The sequence below is a fragment of the Drosophila navojoa genome, chromosome 5 (genome assembly GCF_054131105.1).
Source record: "Drosophila navojoa isolate 15081-1374.11 chromosome 5, UAZ_NAV_1.0, whole genome shotgun sequence".
NCBI lineage: Eukaryota > Metazoa > Arthropoda > Insecta > Diptera > Drosophilidae > Drosophila > Drosophila navojoa.
In genome coordinates this window covers 10,115,560-10,136,902 of record NC_142893.1, presented here as the reverse complement: position 1 = coordinate 10,136,902, position 21,343 = coordinate 10,115,560, and the positions used below count along the sequence as shown (strand labels likewise).

General features: G+C 42.9%; 3 protein-coding genes across 9 annotated transcripts; 1 reads left to right on the top strand and 2 right to left on the bottom strand.

Moving 5' to 3' along the window:
• The first annotated feature begins 1,219 nt into the window (after positions 1–1,219).
• Positions 1,220–19,712, top strand: ACC (acetyl-CoA carboxylase). 7 transcript variants are annotated; one of them, XM_030384345.2, is made up of 14 exons: positions 5,404–5,561; positions 7,429–7,576; positions 7,728–8,104; positions 8,175–8,290; positions 10,254–10,617; positions 12,204–12,492; positions 12,553–16,286; positions 16,350–16,652; positions 16,726–16,896; positions 16,956–17,384; positions 17,454–18,323; positions 18,391–18,738; positions 18,798–18,932; positions 18,997–19,712. In XM_030384345.2, exons 2-14 carry the CDS (start codon positions 7,450–7,452, stop codon positions 19,129–19,131), a joined length of 7,398 nt encoding a protein of 2,465 aa, XP_030240205.1. In that variant the 5' UTR covers positions 5,404–5,561; positions 7,429–7,449; the 3' UTR covers positions 19,132–19,712. The 7 variants fall into 7 exon arrangements, with proteins under 7 accessions (XP_017960791.1, XP_017960792.1, XP_030240205.1 ...); XM_089262167.1 differs by having other exon boundaries at positions 5,405–5,595; XM_018105302.3 differs by lacking the exons at positions 5,404–5,561; positions 7,429–7,576 and adding an exon at positions 1,220–1,658.
• On the bottom strand, positions 1,698–3,132 carry Nup44A (nuclear pore complex protein Nup44A). The gene is made up of 4 exons (XM_018105309.3): positions 2,906–3,132; positions 2,406–2,846; positions 2,137–2,345; positions 1,698–2,075 (listed from the first exon to the last, which is right to left on the bottom strand). Exons 1-4 carry the CDS (start codon positions 3,014–3,016, stop codon positions 1,766–1,768), a joined length of 1,071 nt encoding a protein of 356 aa, XP_017960798.1. The 5' UTR covers positions 3,017–3,132; the 3' UTR covers positions 1,698–1,765.
• Positions 19,655–21,272, bottom strand: CSN4 (COP9 signalosome subunit 4). Its single transcript, XM_018105308.3, has 2 exons — positions 20,609–21,272; positions 19,655–20,549 (listed from the first exon to the last, which is right to left on the bottom strand). The coding sequence occupies exons 1-2, from the start codon at positions 21,167–21,169 to the stop codon at positions 19,899–19,901; spliced, it is 1,212 nt and encodes a 403-aa protein (XP_017960797.1). The 5' UTR covers positions 21,170–21,272; the 3' UTR covers positions 19,655–19,898.
• Positions 21,273–21,343: the final 71 nt, after the last annotated feature.

Sequence of the window (21,343 nt, the reverse complement as noted above, 5' to 3'; positions counted from 1 at the left end):
CACATCATCGACTCTTCGCATTTGTTAGGGGTTGATTCGAACGAGTTCGCCTACAAAAACCAAAGCAAAAGCCAAAATTCATTTCATTTCTTGGATAACATTCAGAGCAACAGGACGAACACTCAGGGTGGATATACATATGTAGATGGATATACATACATATATAATATTAAAGACCTCCATATGGATTTGAATTGTTTTGGTTGGTTTTATTGCGGTTCGAGTCAATTAAGTGGAATATTATGTGATTTCTTTTGCTGTTTGCTATTCTTCATTGAATGGTTTTTCCGTGTTTAACCTGTCAGAAAAATTTCCATATGAGCAATATTTATAGATCAGAGCTATGTATATTGGCACAGCTGCTGAATGGATTATAAATATATGCACACATGATGCCAAACGCAAATTATATGAATCGAGTTCAGAATCGCGTACTTTTGTCCTTTTATATGGTGCATGACCTCAATGGTTCGCTGAGCACTCATTGCTTAATCGTTAGAAAACGTTTGCGATCTATTTTCCATTATCTAACTGAAGGACATCAAAATTATCAGAATTACCCAAATAAAAATCATATAATAATGGAAAAATATTTAATAACATGAGAATATATATTTTAATACTTAAGGTATAGATAATATAAATTGTAAAATTAAGATATTCAAAATCCCAATTATTGCTCCCTAAAGCTTCTTGGTCTAGGAGCAACAATATGCGTTTGCTATAAAAGTTGCCATAATAAATAGGAGTTTGTTCGCATTTGAACTTAACGTAAAGCTTTAAACTTTCACAGCTGACATTGTTTTGATTTTAAATGCGTGTGCTGCACACAAGCGCAAGCACACGCTCGCACCGCACACATACGCACATGCGCCCACATGCATACGCTTATCAGATCTCACTTACACACTCTCACATCTTGTGCGCAGCCAACGAAATTCGTTTGATATTTGTTTGGCTTCGGTTATCGCTGAAAACGTGCATGAATATTGTTTTTGCTCATTATCATGTTGTTTATAATCAACATTTCAATATTTTTGTTATAGTATTCTGCACTCAAAAGCTTTGCTTTTACTGTGCAACAGCATGCACTTGCTATAAATGTTGCCATAATAATTTGGAGTTGAGAGATGAGCAACATTTGTCCCAGCTGGCGTTGCTTTGAAGTTCTAATACAATGTAGCACATACTCACACGTAAACGCACTCAAATGACATACAAATAACACACTCACACATGCGCCTAGATCTCTCACTCACATGTGTACATACATACATAGATACGTATTTTGTACACAATCAACGAAATTCGATTAATTTTTGCGGTTTATCGTTGCACACGAGCATGAAAATTGTTTTGTTTATTTCCGAGTGCTATTCAAAAAGAACAAATGCCGTTACTTGTTGCCGGTCCTTATACATATAGTATATAGCTTTTTATATTAGTGTATATTAAGTGTAACGCGCAACGAAATACGCTGCTCCACGAAGCCAGCTGCTGCTCCATCATCTCCTGCTCGCTTTCTGTGATGTAATGTGATTTTCTGCGTGCCTTGAGAGAAGGAAAGATGTGGAGCACAACATAAATGTGGACCCAGAGACTGACACGAGCATTGGCGCTGAGCCAAGGTGTAAACAAAATGCGCCACAGAACACGGCGTAAGTGAAATGCTTCCGCAAATATAAAACTGATGCAAATTAGAGATAACAGCTTTCTATATTAGATTATATATGTATGTATGTTTCTTCTTATGCTTAGACATGGTTTAATGCCATGGCACCTGGTTGCCGATGGTGCCCTTTTTATAGTACTTTGCTGTGGCTGCTGCTGTCGTTGCCAGCGCCGCCGGCGTAGTTGGATTTGGTTCATAGGTTGGTCCACTGCCCTCCGCCTTGAGCACCGCTGCACACTTCCACTGCCGTGTGTAGTTCATGCGCCAGATCCTAACGCAACCATCGTCCCCGGTAGAGATTAGCATTGTGGCCAGCATATTCCAACAGACCCGCCAAACCGGGCAGTTGTGTTCGCTAAACTTCAGTGTTTGCAGCTCCAATTTGCCAGCGCCCGTCGAATCACTAGAAATACAAAGTTAACTATTATAGATTTTAAAAATTTACACATGAACTGAGAACCCACGTCGCCCCTCGTATATTGACTATATAGAGATCCTTGCTGGCCACGGCAAGCATGTGAAATGTGCGTCCTGCATTGGGAGCAAAGGCAACATCTGTCACGGGATCTGTGATATCGTTGACTGTTTCAATTTTAACGCATTTTCGCGCATTTTCGCTGTAGGCGTATAGAAAGACCTTGCCAGTGGGCGTGGCAGATTCATCGCTGCCAGCCTGCAAAGATATTCATCGATAAATGTTGATAAGTCTTAGGTTCTTCTCCACGCTACTCACCGCTAGCAACTGGGTGACCATATAAGTAGATGTGTTCCATGAAAGGCAGCTCAATGACAATTTATTTGGAATCTCATGCTGTACTGGCCATTGGGACAGATTCATTATGTCGGGTGCTTCGTAGATACGTATGATGCCATCTGCCGAGGCGGTGGCTAGGAGCAGACCCAGATATTTGGGTGCAAATTCGACATCAGTAACGCTGGTGCGTGAGTCGACGAGCGTTGTGCGTCGCACCCAGCGTCGGGAGGGCGAATTTGTGACTGTTGTCACCTTTTCGCCCATCACCTCTTCCCAAACGGAGGCGGTGCGATCGAAGGAGCAAGTAGCTATCACCTGACCGAATTCCGGATGAGCCCAGGACACACGCCAAATAGATCCGGAATGCGCTTTCCAGCTGCTCGTAACCGACCATTTGCCCTGATCATCCTCGTCCCATATCTACAAGGGATAGAGAGACCTAAGTATTAAAAGAATTTTTGCTTTCAGTTCCTCCTCACCTTCACAGTCTGATCACTCGAGCATGTGGCCATGCGACGTCCATAGTAATCGAACACAACATCGTGTATGACATCCTTGTGGTCTGCGATAATTGGCTCCACATCGAACATGTTTTGTGTTTCTTTAATTATTTGGGAAAACAAACAAAAACGCGGCTTTTTCTCGCAGCAAATGTTGCAGATGATTGCTAGCGCTGCTAACTTGTGGCAGTTTCATCAAGTTGCCAGCACTTTCAAGTGCTGTGCAACACTAGTTGTCGCATATCGCTTATCGTTATCGTAGACTGCTCTTAATCAGTATCGGATTCATATTAACGCGTATAAAAACCACTGATAAACGTAAAATATTTATTAAATATGTTCTTTAACATATGTTTAACATACATGGCGCGCTAAGCGAGCCAGTGCTTAAAGTGATTAATCAATGTGATGCTTTGAATTAAGCATAAGCTACCGAACGAATCACGCGAGCCACCCACAGGCCACAGAACCCAATTGGACAAAACATATTTACAGTTAAAGAAAAGCAAAATTGCTAACAAAAAGAGACGCGCTAAACGCAATACAATGGAGAAAAGTAAGTCAATGGCTAGCTAGGGCGTTTAACCAAATGTCCAAGTGCCTAATTAATTTGCGTTTAGTGACTTTTCATACATAAATATGAGCATATGTAAATGCAATAGTTTTTGTAAGTGCTTTTCGTTCTAAGGGGCAAAGCACGGGTTATTCACCTCACTTGCATAAATCAACATTCAAATAACGGCGCTAATATGTAGTTCTCACTGTTTCTGTGTGTGTGTGTGCTTGTGTTTGCATTTGCATATTAATTTGTTGTTAATTTAATGCCATAAGCGGAATTCGTAGTGCTGGCCAGCATAATTTGTTCAATATGTTTGCGCTCTCAGTACTTTTCGGTCCTGCTCTTGGCTTTCCGCGCACTGTCTCTCTCTCACCGCTCTCACAATTACTCTCTTTTGGCTCTCACCTCATGTTCTGACCTTGATTTCTATTGGACTCGCATATCGCGCGATGTCCGCATGATACTATGCTGGTGTAGATGTGTGTGTGTCACTGTGCTTGTATGTTTGTTGGTGTGTGTTTCAGCGGAACTGTTGTGGGTGGATTTCAAACCGCTTCCCTGAAAAGTAGTCGAACGAAAGCCGGCTTCAATTACTTAATAGTTAAATTGCCAGTATATGTGTTTGTGTGTGTGTATGTGTGTTTGCAGCTTTGTTTGTGTAATTGGAGATGGCTTCTCGTACGTTAGTGGCATCACGTCATAAAACTGTACAAGCTGTGCTTCTGATAAGAATGCATACATATGTACATATATTTGTTCATTTATGTTTGTGTACATATGTGTGAACCTGCTGTTTTGTTTGAATTTGTTTATGGCATATCAGGAACAGACGTCTATAGGTTGCGAAACACGCGTATGCTGACGATCCTAATAGCTCTGGCCACGCGTCCAGCATGAATAATTCTGATAAGAATCTTCTTGGTATTGGCCTTGTATTTATGTACTGTTAACCGGTCTATTATTTATCAAAATGTAAATAAATAAATGGCGAAACGTAAATAAAGTGTTAATCATAGCCGGTCGTTGCCGTATTTAACATTGTGTACTTTTGTTTGCATGATCGGGAACTAAAATGAAGAGAATCGGAAGAATTTTTTTATTCTTATCAGCTAGTGTTTTGCCTGACTTTTAAAAAACCTTCTGAAAGTTGCATGTGTCTTGTCGTTTTTGTTTTTGAATTTGACTACACACACACTCAGTTAGCACATGCCAATCAGAATCACAAGTTAATCAATTTTGTTGTTGCTAGTTAAAGTCATTTGTAATCAGCTTTTCGAGCTGCTGACGTGCATTGCCCAGTGCAATTCAGTTCAATTTGGGATGGATAATGTTGTTGTTGCTGTTGTTGTTTTAGTCATGACCCTGAACGATGTCCAGCGAGCGCATCATCAATGTCAAGCAATAAAGATTAAGTTAAAGTTGCGCAACAACAACAACAGCGCTGACAATAACAACAGTAACAACCTTGACATTGAAAGCCAGAGTGGGAGGGAGACAGATAGAGATAGATATTGCATCTCTCTATAAACACTGTTTGTTATCGATTTATCAAGCTCTGTTATCGCAAGTTGCGCGCCAAACTGTTGAGCAAATAAACAAAACAAAAAGCTCATAACAATAAGGAAAATAAGACAGTAAATAAATAAAACGCTGCTGCTTGCAGCATTTTCTGTGCAGTCAGCAACATGTTGGCTGCAGCTGGCAAGACCCAAGCGGTTAACATACAATACATGCTCTAGCTATGCTCATACACATATGTATACCTACACACGCACTCATACACCTGTCGACGCACTCTTAGCAGTTCAACACACATGCTTGAGCATGTAGTTGCGTCGACTGCGCTGTCCACTGGTCAGCAACAGCGACAGCGGCAGCGGCAGCGGCACCAGTGATCGATAGTGTGCGTCTGCCTCAGCAGTCAGTCGCATTCCAAACGTCGCTCAGTGTGGTTTAGTGAGGAGTAGCAGCTCGTGCGTGACTTGTTGCTTTTATTCTGTGTTTGTGCCGCGTGCCTTAAAGAAAGGAAGGGACAAGTGTTATATATTGCCCACTAGCTGAACAGTACTAGTGTTGGTAAAATATTTGCATAATAATTATATAAATATACGTATGTATTTATGTAAAAAAGAATTGAATATGTTTAACGTGTGTGATTGGTGAACCCCAATTGATAGAATAATCAATTGATAAAAGCTTAAATTCCATATCAATTATATAAATTGAAATTAAATATGTATTTGGCAAAATTTCTTCAAAATTGAAAATCCTTTTGCAAATTTAAAGAAAAATTCAATTCATATTTCATGTTATTATTTATGCAAATTTTTATATCTTTTTACAAGCTCAGCTAGAAATCAAGAGATTTAGCTTCAAAGCATACAAAAGAAACCCTATCAATAACAATTTCATAGAACAAAAACTCAAACTACTTAACTAAAATTGATACTGTTGCACAATTATGGATTACGTTGGAAGGCCTCTAATTGGAATTGTCGTATATGTCCAAGTGGAATTGAACGTATTTCTCTAGGTTTTCTTTTCGCTTTTTGTGCACACCCTGGCATACTTACATATCGTAATGGTTAAAGCATTGACCTCTTCTATATTCACAATCTTGCATTTGCATAGTCACAAAAACAAAAAAACCAGAAAACGAAAAGTAAAAAACAAAATAAAATCAGTCGCTGTCCATTTTTCATGTCTTTTTATACTCGCGCCAACAATGTGTAAAGAGAGTATATTTATTTTGTTGCTAGGCGCGGGAAGATTTGAAAACTTGTATAGGTTATGGAGGAATATAATTGATATAGATTATTAATTTATATAAATATATTTAAATTTATTTAAATCTTGCAAATATTGTATGTGTGAATAGCTTTATAGTCGTCGAATTGTATTGACCCATTGAACTGAGTGATAAGAAATCAAATTTATATATAAATAAAGAAATTTGACATTAATCCCCAAGATATGCAGACAGATCACCATTAGCCTGTTTTAGGAGCTTCTAAATTATGCTATTAATAATATTTTTTATATTTTTCTACAATCTTAAATCAAAGCATATATAAGCATTAAACAAGACATTAATTTCAAGCTAAATATATAAGGCGAGTATTATGCAGTCAGTTTTTAAATGTTTTGTTGCCGTTTCTCTTTTTGGTTAATATTCAAATGCGCAGTAAACCCTAGAAAAACAAATTTTAAGTAAAATAATTTTTGTATACACTTTGATAAGGTAAAAAGGGCAGACCTACAAAAGGTTTTATTAGAAGAGTAATAAAAACTTTTAATTCATTATTGTTAATTCAGAGAACTTTACTAAAAATAAAAACTTATGGAATTTTTTTAAAATCTATATTTATATATTCCAGAGCTTATCAGTTATGCAAGTATATATATATATGTATATATATAAATTGCCAGTCCATATGTTTATATACCTTTGTATATATAAAATATTTGTTACATAATGTCTAGTAAATTCATAATATATAAAAAAGTTGACTTTATGTTTTGTTATATTTACCGTATCAAGTTTTACTTTCCAGTTAAAAGTTTTGTTAACAAATCTTTGTAAGAAAAAACTTGCGATAGTTCTTAAGTTCCAACTTATTTGTTATGAAACAAAATGCTTCACTTTCTTATATAATATGTCAGCGAAGAGTATTTCAGATTCGTTACAAAATGAACTTGTTTAATGATTCACTCAATGAAAAAACTAGCTTAACTTTAATTTTTGTTTATCGTTTTTGGGCTTCACACACAAGTTCGTTAAATATATTCAATAATACAAAATATTGATGACTTTAACCTCTTGAACTCGTTTGATCAGCTTCCCTACATATATATTTACATATTATATATATATAAATAAAAGCAACAAATATAAAACCTCTATAGGATATTATCAAAATTTTTTGTATATTTTTTTTTGTAGCTCTTTATTTGAATGTAGCCGATGCTTATCGCATTTTTTATCACTCTGGCGTTTATTGCATTTCTCTTGAATTTGCTCTTTGCTCGCCAAAGAGAAATAACACCAATTCCAACTAACAACAACAACAGCAACAACACCAACAACAATAGTAAGCACCATTTTGTTAGCCAATTAAAGCTTCACTTGCGTACACGTCCACAACCTAACACAAGCACTTCAACTTGAGCTTTTCAACTTTGATTAACTGCTTAACACAGACACTATCTCCCTCTCTCTCTCTCTCTCCCTCTTGCACACAGACAACTCCAGTGTTATTGCGGCTACAGCAACAACGTCGGCAACGGCAAAGGGCAGCGACCAACAACAACAACAGCAGCAGCAGCAACAACAACCACAACAACAACAGCAGCAAAAGCAACAACGTTTTCCTAAGCCTTGCATAAAGAAAGTGAAATTCTCTAGCGAGAGCCTCAAAACGGATGTTGATGGCCTGTGCGAGCAGTTGAAGGAGAGCAGCGTTCTAAGCGACTTGAATAATTTTCATATAAACAATAATAATAACAATAACAACGACATTGACAACAAATACAATAACAAGATGAGTGAACAAGAGGCAACGACAAGCGGCGAAACGACACAGGCCACGACCACTGATGGCGATCGTCCCAGTTTTTTGGTAGCGTTATCTTAAATTTAAACCTAAAGTTTAATTACTTAATGAAACTTTTCCTTTTTTCTGCTAACAGGTGGGCGATGAAATCGATGAGAAGGAGGCAATTGAAGCCGGCGATCAATTCCCGCAGAAAATGCAAAGCGATATTTGTCAAAATGGCGACATAGCAGAGCGACGCAAGCGTCTGAGGTTAGTAACAAAAAACAAAAAAACAAAAAAAAGTGAAGAAAATAAAAGCAGCAAGAATTAGAAATATTTACTATGCTCTCCACGGCAAACAAATGGAGCGAGCTTGGCAGAATGAGATAGCAACAAAGCAGTAAAAACGTGCAGCTATTTAAGAGAGCCTCTCCTTGTTGTGTGCATTGCAGCAAATTCCTTAAGAGCGCGACAATCAGCTGTGCAGCAGCGCATGAGAGCTGAAAGCTACAGCTGCAGGTGTCAGTTAAAGAGAATAATTAAAATTTGTCATTTTTTCTTTCATTCATAACAACAAACGAAGAAGCGACGCTCAGCGAGAGTTTAACAGTTTATCCAAATACTCGTTTAGCTCTTGCTGCCTCTGCGCGCTCTCTTTATGTCTTTCTCGCTCTCGCTTAGGCCATGTGTCGGATGAGTAACGCCACTGCTAGCGGGTCGTTTTAGCTGTTAGCATTGCCTTTGCGGCCAGTTTGTAAGCACTTGCCGTGCCCGTCGGTCGCCATAGCATATTAAGCAGCGCATTGACCAAAACACAATTCTCGCGTGTGATTTTTGTTGTTGTTTTCAAGTTTTTCGATACATCTTCTTTGCCACTGACCCGCTGGCACATTAGTTTTTAGTGGATATTCATTGCGGTGAAAGTGGCGCTGCACGTTCATGTCGATTAGTCATAATTCGCTTGCATAATATATAGTATATAGAGAGGAATATACAAAATAGGCGGTAAACTCGATTGGAGTTGAGCTTTGTAAACTTTGGACTTGAATGATCTTGGCCCTAATTGCGTTCGCCAATATGTTAAAGCGTCGCGCCAGCAAACGTTTCGTGCTTGTGGAGACAGGTGAAGAGCTGTTGCCAACAACAACAGCGGACAACAACAATGCATCGAGTGCTATACCCAATATTGTTGCAGTTGATATGTGTCACAACAACAGCGATGACAACAACATGAGCAGCAACAACAACAATAACAATGCGTCAACATCTCATTTAAGTGTGACCAACGCCGGCACCATAAAGTAAATCAGCTCTAAACAACTATTTTCATACACAAATCACGCATAATTATTTTTATCGCAACAAAATAATTGACTTGCATATGCGAAATGCGTCCTCCATTTGCCAAATGTATAGAGTGAGAATGCGCGGCCTGAGAGAGGAGTGAGTGAGTGTGTGAGTGTGTGAGTGAGTGAGTGAGAGAGAAAAAGGCCACGCGCTTGCCATCAAAGTAAACATTGTTGAAAGCTTTACTAAAAATGCGACATTACAGAAATAAATACTCTTGCTTCCTCTTAGTGATTTAGTAGAAAACCGGTTTGCCAAAATGCCGTTTTAAATTCCAATTGGTCTTGCTTCATCTTCGTTACTCCTACCGCTCTCTCGCTCTCGCTGCCTTGCCTAACATTGACCCTCAAGCAAGCGTCTATTTAACACTATGCTACAAAATTATGCAGACAGATTTGAAGGCATAGATCTGAATAGTTGTTTTCCTGTTTTATATTAAACTGGGCATTTATTTATTAAATTATAGGTTATATTTATCTATAAATATTTTTGTCTAACCAATTATGGGCAAAATAATGGTATGATATTAGAGTTTTAGAATGAAGTTGTGCAATGTAGTAAATATATGTAAATATATGCAAGCTATAAGCGTGGCTGTTATACATATTTAACTTTCGAGTTTCATGTAAAGTTTGTAATAAAAAAAAAGAAAGTTTCTTAGATAACCCGCGTTGCTGCATTGTAAACAGCTGATTTTAGCCGCGACAGATGCATTTTGTTTTCTTTTTGTAATGAGTTGCAAAGGCTAGAGTTGCAATATATTTTTGTTCTTGTCTATTCTAAGTGCGAACTATAACACCTGTTGGCTAAAATACTAGACACATATTTTTAAAATGGACAAAAATACATGTGAAGCTCAATGCTCATTTCGTTTTTGCCTTTACAGACCCAGCATGTCGCGCACTGGTCTCGGCCAGGATCGCCATCAGGATCGCGACTTTCATATTGCTACGACGGAGGAGTTTGTTAAGCGTTTCGGCGGCAATCGTGTTATCCAGCGGGTTCTGATTGCCAACAATGGCATCGCGGCTGTCAAGTGCATGCGCTCGATACGTCGCTGGTCCTACGAGATGTTCAAGAACGAGCGAGCGGTGCGATTTGTGGTGATGGTGACGCCCGAGGATCTGAAGGCCAATGCCGAATATATTAAGATGGCCGATCATTATGTTCCGGTGCCCGGTGGCTCCAACAACAATAACTATGCGAATGTTGAGCTAATTGTGGATATTGCACTTCGCACACAAGTTCAGGTAGGTTTTTCTATTTAAGTAGCACTTACTAGATCCCCTCTAAACTTTGTATCGTATGATTCCTATTTACACTTCGATTTTAATTTTACACTGTACACACATACATAGACATATGTATATATATTGTGTTTTTGTCGCTATGCGCTTGGGCTAGTCACTGTTTGTTTTTTACGAGCACCTACTTCATAGATTACACTCTGCTACATTGAAAGTCATTCATAGATAGCTTTTGAAATTAATTAAATTGGGCAAATTTGGGTTTTGATATTTATCAATTCAATTTCACAATCAAAACTAGTAGAACAATTGATATACTTAATATATGCCTCCTTCATTCAAGTAGTATATTTATAAAATAGCTTTTATTTTTTTTTTAGCACATACTTAAAACTTCAAGTTTTTATGGTATCATTCAATTGTCTATGATTTCAAGCTTTATATATGCATTTATTGCACTCGTATGTTGCCATAATTAAGATAATGAAATGTGATAACAATAGATAAATAGTAAGATATATGGGTGCATAAAAAGTAGTTTGATTCGAAATTTTTCCCTTTTCTCGTTTTCTTCTTGGCTGATATTACTGTTGTCTATTGTCTATTGTTAGCAGAAGAGACGTGTAAAGATAACTAGGTATATGTTGTAAAACTAACATAAAGAATAATGTCGTCACCTTAATTAGCATTTTTAATTAACTGGAGTCTTTCCATTTCTCTGTCTTCATAAATCCAGTTTAGTATTGAGTTATTCGTAATATTTTAAATCGAAAAAGCGAGAGCTAATGATATATTATTGCTGTTTGAAACTAGTTAATTAGCCACAGTAAGAGTTAAATTTAAATACTTACAGACAGAAAGAGATACTTACGGGAATATCAAAGGGCGAGAGAGAGAGAGAGAGTAAGATGTAGATAGAGAGGGAGAGCAGAGAAAATCAAACACAAGAGAGTCAGAAAACAATTGAGATTAAAGTCAATGTTTACTTTAAAATAAAGGCCCTCCTCCTCGATTCTCATGCATTCAAGTGAGCCTGTCAGCTCTGCATGTGAATTTAGTGGAATTTTTCGTTTTTAATGCACAGAAAAAGTCGAGTCTTAATAAATATGTGTGTGTATATTAATAATATATTTATAATCTGTACAAATACATATATACAAACTATGTGATCTCTTAGAGCTAGGCATACAGAGGTTTATTTATTTTGAGTATAATATAATATATAAATAAGAATTTGGTTTCATGTAATAAAATGTATACCTAATTAAATATAAATACATCGGTTAATATGGGACAGTTTATTACAGGCAGTCAATCATTTTTCCAACAGTAGAGTCTATTTAGAGATAATAATAGACTTAAACATTTGTATAGATAAAAGCACTGAAGGTCTTCTATGCGAGCTATCTCTATGAGTATTTCAGGCGTACACTTCACTACAAAGCTGTGACGTCACAATTGATTCAATGGCCGCCATAAGCTAGCGTTATCTCACACCATCTCACTTAACAGCTGCGCACTTAATTTAATTAGTATTTTATTAGCATTTTACTAATAAAGAGAATCTATTTCTATTCATTTTTACACAGGCCGTGTGGGCGGGCTGGGGTCATGCATCGGAGAATCCCAAATTGCCGGAGCTGTTGCACAAGGAGGGCCTCGTCTTCCTGGGTCCGCCAGAGCGTGCGATGTGGGCGCTGGGCGACAAGGTGGCCTCATCGATTGTGGCCCAAACAGCTGATATACCCACCTTGCCGTGGTCCGGCTCAGACCTGAAGGCGCAATACACTGGCAAGAAGATTAAAATTTCCAGTGACCTCTTTGCCCGTGGCTGTGTCACCAATGTGGAGCAGGGACTGGCGGCTGTGGCCAAAATTGGTAAGAGATGAGCCTGGGAATTTATTCAAATGAACTCTATTAATATATCTGCTTTTTTAGGCTTCCCGGTTATGATTAAGGCTTCGGAGGGCGGCGGCGGCAAGGGCATTCGTCGTGTGGACACCGCTGAGGAGTTTCCGGCTCTGTTCCGTCAGGTGCAAGCCGAGGTGCCCGGCTCGCCCATCTTTGTCATGAAGCTGGCAAGCGGCGCACGCCATTTGGAGGTCCAACTGCTGGCGGATCAATATGGCAATGCCATCAGTTTATTCGGACGTGATTGCTCCATACAGCGCCGTCATCAGAAGATCATTGAGGAAGCGCCAGCCATCGTGGCCCAACCGGAGGTCTTCGAGGACATGGAGAAGGCGGCCGTGCGCTTGGCCAAAATGGTTGGCTATGTGAGCGCCGGTACTGTGGAATATCTGTACGATCCCGAGGGCAGGTATTTCTTCCTGGAGCTCAATCCACGTCTGCAGGTGGAGCATCCTTGCACGGAGATGGTAGCCGATGTCAACTTGCCCGCCTGTCAGCTCCAAATCGGAATGGGCATTCCCCTCTATCGATTGAAGGACATTCGCTTGCTCTACGGCGAGTCGCCTTGGGGCTCTTCCGTCATTGACTTTGAGAATCCACCGAATAAGCCACGCCCCTCGGGCCACGTCATTGCCGCACGCATCACCTCCGAGAATCCCGATGAGGGCTTCAAGCCCAGTTCCGGCACCGTGCAGGAGCTCAACTTCCGCTCCAGCAAGAATGTCTGGGGCTACTTCAGTGTGGCTGCATCCGGCGGCTTGCACGAGTTTGCTGACTCGCAGTTCGGACATTGCTTCTCCTGGGGCGAGAATCGCCAGCAGGCACGTGAGAATCTTGTGATTGCTCTCAAGGAGCTGTCCATTCGCGGCGATTTCCGTACAACGGTCGAGTACCTGATTACGCTGCTCGAGACGAATCGTTTCCTGGACAATACCATAGACACCGCCTGGCTGGACGCGCTGATTGCGGAGCGTGTGCAATCCGAGAAGCCGGACATTATCCTGGGTGTCATGTGTGGTGCCCTGCACATCGCCGATCGTCAGATAACTCAGGCGTTCTCCAGCTTCCAGACCTCACTGGAGAAGGGTCAAATCCAGGCAGCCAACACGCTGACCAACGTGGTGGACGTGGAGCTGATTAACGGCGGCCTGCGCTACAAAGTGCAAGCAGCCAAAAGTGGGCCCAATTCCTATTTCCTGCTCATGAACAACTCGTTCAAGGAGATCGAAGTCCATCGACTGTCGGACAGTGGGCTGCTCATCTCGTTCGAGGGCGCCTCGTATACCACCTATATGAGAGAGGAGGTGGATCGCTATCGCATTGTCATTGGCAACCAAACGTGCGTCTTCGAGAAGGAGAACGATCCCTCGCTTCTGCGCAGTCCCTCGGCTGGCAAGCTCATCAATATGCTTGTCGAGGATGGCGCCCATGTGAACAAGGGTCAGGCTTTCGCTGAGATCGAGGTAATGAAGATGGTGATGACTCTGACCTCCCAGGAGGCGGGCACTGTGACCTTTGTGCGTCGTCCAGGCGCTGTGCTCGACGCTGGCTCGCTGCTTGGTCATCTGGAGCTGGATGATCCGTCGCTGGTGACCAAAGCGCAGCCCTGCAAGAGCCAATTCCCCCAGCCGGAGAATCCGCCAGTGCCAGAGAAATTGAATCGGGTGCACAGCACCTACAAGAGCATCCTCGAGAACACGCTGGCCGGCTATTGTCTGCCGGAGCCCTACAATGCTCAGCGACTGCGCGACATTATTGAGAAGTTCATGCAGAGTTTGCGTGATCCTTCGCTGCCGCTGCTCGAGCTGCAGGAGGTGATTGCCTCGATATCCGGACGCATACCCATTTCCGTGGAGAAGAAGATACGCAAGCTGATGACGCTCTACGAGCGCAACATCACCAGTGTCCTGGCCCAATTCCCCTCACAGCAAATCGCGAGTGTGATCGATAGCCATGCAGCGACGCTGCAGAAGCGTGCCGATCGTGATGTCTTCTTCCTGACCACCCAGAGCATCGTGCAGCTGGTGCAGCGCTACAGGAATGGCATCCGAGGACGCATGAAAGCCGCCGTCCACGAGCTGCTGCGTCAGTACTACGACGTGGAGTCGCAGTTCCAGCATGGACACTACGACAAGTGCGTGGGCCTGGTGCGAGAGCGCAACAAGGATGATATGTTGACGGTGGTCAATACGATATTCTCGCACTCGCAGGTGGCCAAAAAGAATCTATTGGTCACGCTGCTCATCGATCACCTGTGGGCCAATGAGCCGGGCCTAACCGACGAACTGGCCAATACGCTGAGCGAGCTGACCTCGCTCAATCGAGCGGAACACTCACGCGTGGCCTTGCGCTCCCGCCAGGTGCTCATTGCCGCCCATCAGCCGGCCTACGAGCTGCGCCACAATCAGATGGAGTCCATCTTCCTGTCGGCTGTCGATATGTACGGTCACGATTTCCATCCCGAGAACTTGCAGCGCTTGATTCTGTCGGAGACATCCATCTTTGATATACTCCATGACTTCTTCTATCACTCCAATCGGGCTGTCTGCAACGCCGCCCTCGAGGTCTACGTGCGACGTGCCTACACCTCCTATGAGCTGACCTGTCTGCAGCACTTGGAGCTCTCCGGTGGCTTGCCCCTGGTGCATTTCCAATTCCTGCTGCCGACGGCGCATCCGAATCGCCTGTTCTCGCGCATGAGCTCGCCGGATGGCCTGGATCAGGCGGCTGCCGAGACAGTGGGCAGTTCGTTTGTGCGCACGGGCGCAATTGCAGCATTCGATTCGTTCGAGCATTTCTCCATGTACTCGGATGAGATACTCGATCTGCTGGAGGACTTCGTCTCGCCAGCCATGTGCAATGCTAAGGTCCTGGAGGCTGTCGAGGCAGCGGACTCTATTTCGGATAGTCGTCACAGTACCTCGATCAATGTCTCCCTCTCGGATCCCATCACGCGTGCGAATGCTGCCGAAGAGGCCAAGTCCACCGAGCCCATTCACATCATCAGTGTGGCTGTGAGGGAGACCGGCGAAATGGACGATGTGCAAATGTCGCAGATCTTTGGCAACTATTGCAAGGAGCACAATGAGGAGCTGTACCAGCGACGCATACGTCGCATCACCTTTGCGGCGCTCAAGAAACGCCAGTTCCCCAAATTCTTTACGTATCGGGCCCGCGACAATTTCGAGGAGGATCGCATCTATAGGCATTTGGAGCCAGCATCGGCTTTCCATTTGGAGCTGAATCGCATGAAGACCTACGACCTGGAGGCGTTGCCCACGGCCAACCAGAAAATGCATTTGTATTTGGGCAGAGCGAAGGTATCGAAGGGTCAAGAGGTGACCGACTACCGTTTCTTCATACGTTCCATTATCCGTCACTCCGACTTGATCACCAAAGAGGCCTCATTCGAGTATCTGCAAAACGAGGGCGAACGTGTGCTGCTGGAGGCCATGGATGAACTGGAGGTTGCCTTCTCCCATCCCCATGCCAAGCGCACCGATTGCAATCACATTTTCCTCAACTTTGTGCCCACTGTCATCATGGATCCAGCGAAAATCGAGGAGTCCGTGACAAAGATGATCATGCGCTATGGTCCACGCTTGTGGAAGCTGCGCGTGTTGCAAGCTGAGCTGAAGATGGTCATTCGACAGTCTCCTCAATCCCCCACCCAAGCCGTGCGTCTCTGCATTGCCAACGACTCTGGCTACTTCCTGGACATCTCCATGTACACGGAGCAAACTGAACCCGAAACGGGCATTGTAAGTAGATAGACGAGCGATTGCTGATCACCACTAAACACTTCTCTCCCCCATCTCCTACAGATCAAGTTCCATGCCTATGGCGATAAGCAGGGCTCTCTGCACGGTCATCCCATTTCCACGCCCTACATGACCAAGGACTTTTTGCAGCAGAAACGCTTCCAGGCGCAATCGAATGGCACCACCTATGTCTACGATGTGCCCGATATGTTCCGCCAGATGACCGAGCGCCATTGGCGAGAGTTCTCCAAGGCACGGCCGACTGTCGACATACGCATACCCGACAAGATTTTGCTGGAGTGCAAAGAGCTGGTCTTGGAGAACGATGCGCTAGTTGAGCTACAGCGTCTGCCAGGCGAGAATAACGTAAGACAACTCCAGGGACTGTGAGATCATACAATTTACTAATCTCTCTCTCTCTGTGTCTATATTTTTGTAGTGCGGCATGGTTGCTTGGCGCATTGTGCTGGCCACGCCCGAGTATCCAGCTGGCCGTGAGATTATAGTGATTGCCAATGACTTGACCTATCTGATTGGCTCGTTTGGCATCAAGGAGGATGTGCTCTTTGCCAAGGCCTCGCAGCTGGCGCGAAAGCTCAAAGTGCCTCGAGTGAGTAGCTTCATTTGACTCGCAATCGAATATATTCTTATCAAGTCTTTCTCCTGCAGATCTATATTTCTGTCAACAGTGGCGCGCGCATTGGCCTCGCTGAGGAGGTGAAGGCCATGTTCAAGATCGCATGGGAGGATCCAGAGGAGCCAGACAAGGGCTTCAAATATCTATACTTGACCACTGAGGACTATGCCAAGGTGGCGAATCTGAACTCGGTGCGTGCCATACTCATCGAGGATGAGGGCGAGCAGCGCTACAAGATTACGGATATCATTGGCAAGGACGATGGCTTGGGCGTTGAGAATCTGCGCTATGCTGGCTTGATTGCCGGTGAAACGTCGCAGGCGTATGAGGAAATCGTAACCATTGCCATGGTCACCTGTCGCACCATCGGCATTGGCTCCTATGTGGTTCGTCTTGGCCAGCGTGTCATACAGATTGACAATTCGCACATTATACTCACGGGCTATGCGGCCTTGAATAAGGTAATACATTGGCATATATCTTATCTGGAATCCAATATTTATACTCCCTTTTCTTTATTCCATCTGTAGCTGCTCGGTCGCAAGGTCTATGCCTCCAATAATCAGCTTGGTGGCGTCCAGATCATGTACAATAATGGTGTCACGCACAAAACGGAAGCCATCGACTTGGATGGTGTTTACACGATACTCGACTGGCTCTCTTACATTCCCGCTTATATTGGCTGCGATCTGCCCATTATATTGCCCAGTGATCGCATCGATCGCCCCGTTGATTTTATGCCCACCAAATCGCCGTATGATCCACGCTGGATGCTCGCTGGCCGTGTGAATCCCGCCAATGCCAATGAATGGGAGAATGGTTTCTTTGATCGTGATTCATGGAGCGAAATTATGGCGCCCTGGGCCAAGACTGTGGTCACGGGACGTGCCCGTTTGGGTGGTGTGCCAGTTGGCGTTATAGCCGTAGAGACGCGCAGCGTGGAGGTAGAGATGCCTGCGGATCCCGCGAATTTGGATTCGGAAGCCAAGACACTGCAGCAGGCTGGCCAGGTTTGGTATCCCGACTCGTCCTACAAGACAGCGCAGGCGATCAAAGATTTCGGACGCGAAGAGTTGCCATTGATTGTGTTTGCCAACTGGCGCGGTTTCTCCGGCGGCATGAAGGACATGTATGAGCAGATTGTGAAATTCGGCGCCTACATTGTCGACGGACTGCGGGAGTACAAGAAGCCAGTGCTCATCTATTTGCCACCCAATGCTGAGCTGCGTGGCGGTGCCTGGGCTGTGCTCGATTCTCTGATCAATCCGCGTTACATGGAAACCTATGCCGATCCAGAGGCACGCGGCGGTGTGCTCGAACCGGAGGGCATTGTGGAGATCAAGTACAAGGAGAAGGATTTGATCAAGACAATACATCGCCTGGATGGCACCACCATTGGGGTAAGGCAGACATAATCCATATACTATCTATATAGTTGACTAATTTCTCATTGCATAATCTTTGCAGCTGAAACGCGAGTATGACGAGGCCATCGCCGCTGGTGATAAGGTCAAAGCCGCACAACTGGATGAGAAGATTAAGGCGCGCATTTCAGTGCTCATGCATGTGTATCACACTGTCGCCGTTCACTTTGCCGATCTGCACGATACGCCCGAGCGCATGCTGGAAAAGGAATGCATAAGCGAAATAGTGCCTTGGCGCGAATCGCGTCGCTGGCTCTACTGGCGTCTGCGTCGACTGCTGCTCGAGGATGCCTACATCAAGAAGATCTTACGCGCACAAGACAACCTCTCGGTGGGTCAAGCCAAGCAGATGCTGCGTCGCTGGCTAGTCGAGGAAAAGGGCACCACAGAGGTAGTGTTACAAAGCCAGCTTCCAATTCATGAATATAAATTAATATGTCTCCATTGCAGGCCTATTTGTGGGATAATAATGAGGAAATGGTGAACTGGTACCAGGAGCAATCAAACAGCGAATCGATTGTGTCCAAAAATGTCAACTCTGTGAAGAGGGATGCCATTATCTCCACAATATCCAAAATGCTCGAGGTAGCTTAGTTATATATGAATGTATATGCTATATATATTAATGTGTATATATTTCCATTGTCAGGACTGTCCGGATGTGGCACTGGACGCTGTCGTTGGTCTCTGCCAAGGACTGACGCCCGTGAATCGTGGCGTGGTCGTACGCACCTTAGCGCAAATGCAGCTAAATGAGGAGTCCTCAGCGAATACCCAAGGATGACTTTACTTTCACTTTTAAGTTAGGGCGAGCATCGAGAGTCTCCATTTCAAAGTTTGGTTTACGGATGTTTTTAATGCACAATATCGGAGGAGTGTTTCGTTTATTTTTGATAGGATTTGCTTGCTAGCAAATTGTTTGCATTTTGTTTAGTTAAATTTTTGCTGTACATTTAATTAGTCTATTATATTAGTTTCTATTAATTTAGTTAACTTCAAATGTTCTTTTTTGGAATTTTAGGCCGTGGGTAGTACAAGTTTCGAATGGGACCCTCAAGATTTAAATTTTCTAGTTATTCTTATATCAAATATATACGTATATAAACGTCTCTCTATATATGTATATATAGATAAACTGCTCTATATACAATTGTTTTTGTATTTGTATTGTATACAAAAGCAAAACTTTCCGCTAGTTGTTTAAGAGTTAAAATTGTATACCATGCATATATAAATACAAATATTTATATATGTGTATGCAGAAATATTTTGTGAATTATACGAATAGAAAAATACCATTGTGAATATATGTATGTACATGTTTCATATATAAATTGAATTTATATTTTTACGATTTTCTCTTAATATTGTTTTTTTTTTTTTTTTATTGCATTGATTCATGGAATCATCTGCTATTTATTTCTTAATTCAAAATGAAATTTTACATGCGGAACTCCAGAGGCAAGTGTAAATTAAATTAAAAAGAAAACTGCCAGATTAGGATGAGAAAATCCCAGTAAATTTCTCAAATGATGCTAATCCCCATTTTATTCAGTTCTGTTGATCCAGCCATTCGGGCTCGGCCACGCCTATTTTCTCAATAATGGAGTTCACTTGATAACAAAGCGATTGGATTTGACGGTCCCATTGGGGCAACAGCTCACGATTCTCGAAATGAACTATTCCAGAAATTTGATCAATGTGTCCATTCATGCGTCCCTCCGTGATCATCTGTGATGCAATCTTTTCGGCCTTGGCAGCAGGTATATCCAACAGGGCACCCAATTCCTCGAAAGTTATGTTATTATACAATTTGCTGGCGGACAACAAATTGTGCTCGAAGACCGCACGGTCTAGTATGGAGGAGCCATCCGGCGTGGCAGCCTTCTGGTGATCCTGCAACAAAGCCTCGAATTCCTGCAGCTCGGAGCGTCGTATGATGCGCTCCAAATACATCTTCTCCAGTATGCCATAGGCAGGCAAATGCTGGCAGCGCTCATCCTTGAAAAGTGTAGCCAGCATTCTAGAGCGTTGCTGCCCCGCTGAGGCTAGAACTGTGCAGATCAGAGCCTTCTTCAAGGCAGTCATTCGCTCGCCCTGATCCACGATTTTGCGATAGGAGAGTTCGTTGTAACGCTGAGCAGCCTCAATGAATTTACGACGATAGTCAAGAACGCGGGCATAACAAACTTTGTAGAGAACCTAAAGAGATCATAGATAGCATTATTGAATATATGGATAGATGACAGAGCGAGTGTTACCTGCAACTCTTCGGAATTTGTTTCGGCTTGCAGTAATGAAGCGCGATTGATGAAAAGTTCGGCCTGCACCGAATCGTTGTCCTCCAAATAGAGACGTGCAATTTTCAAGTATGTACCCAGTTTGCATTCCACAGAATATTGTTTCTGGCCCGTTTCCAAGGGTATACCGACCAGAACGGTCGCTGCATCACGCCATTGCTGATTGCGTTCGTAGATGTTGGCTAGATGAAAACGTATGCCAGCCACTTGCTCCTCGAATGAGATGACGCGTGGATGAACCTTCTCGAGTGTAAAATGGGACAGCTGCTTGGACATGTCATCGGGCAATTTACTTAGCTCAACGCCCACATCGTTGAGGATCTGGCGCGCAATTACCAGGCTGACATGCTCATTGACAATGGCCTCAACAAAGAGTTTCAGTGTATCGATCAATTCGGGACCGGTGTTTGAGAGTACACTTTTCAGCAGCTGACGGTACTTGTCGGCCTGGTCTTTGTGTGTGCCAATAAAGTTGGTCAAGCCCATTAGCTGGGTACGCAGCACCGCCGTCGGTATGCCCATTATCCCTGTTAGCTAAACTCTACCTTTGACTTAAAAGCACTATGAAAGGAGACAAAACTAATAATTATTATCGATAAGGCGATGGTAAAAGTGCTGCAAAACGTTCGAACTAAAAATGTAGCAGAAACTGGTATTTTTTAAACTCATAATAGTACTTCTTAAATTATTTAAAAT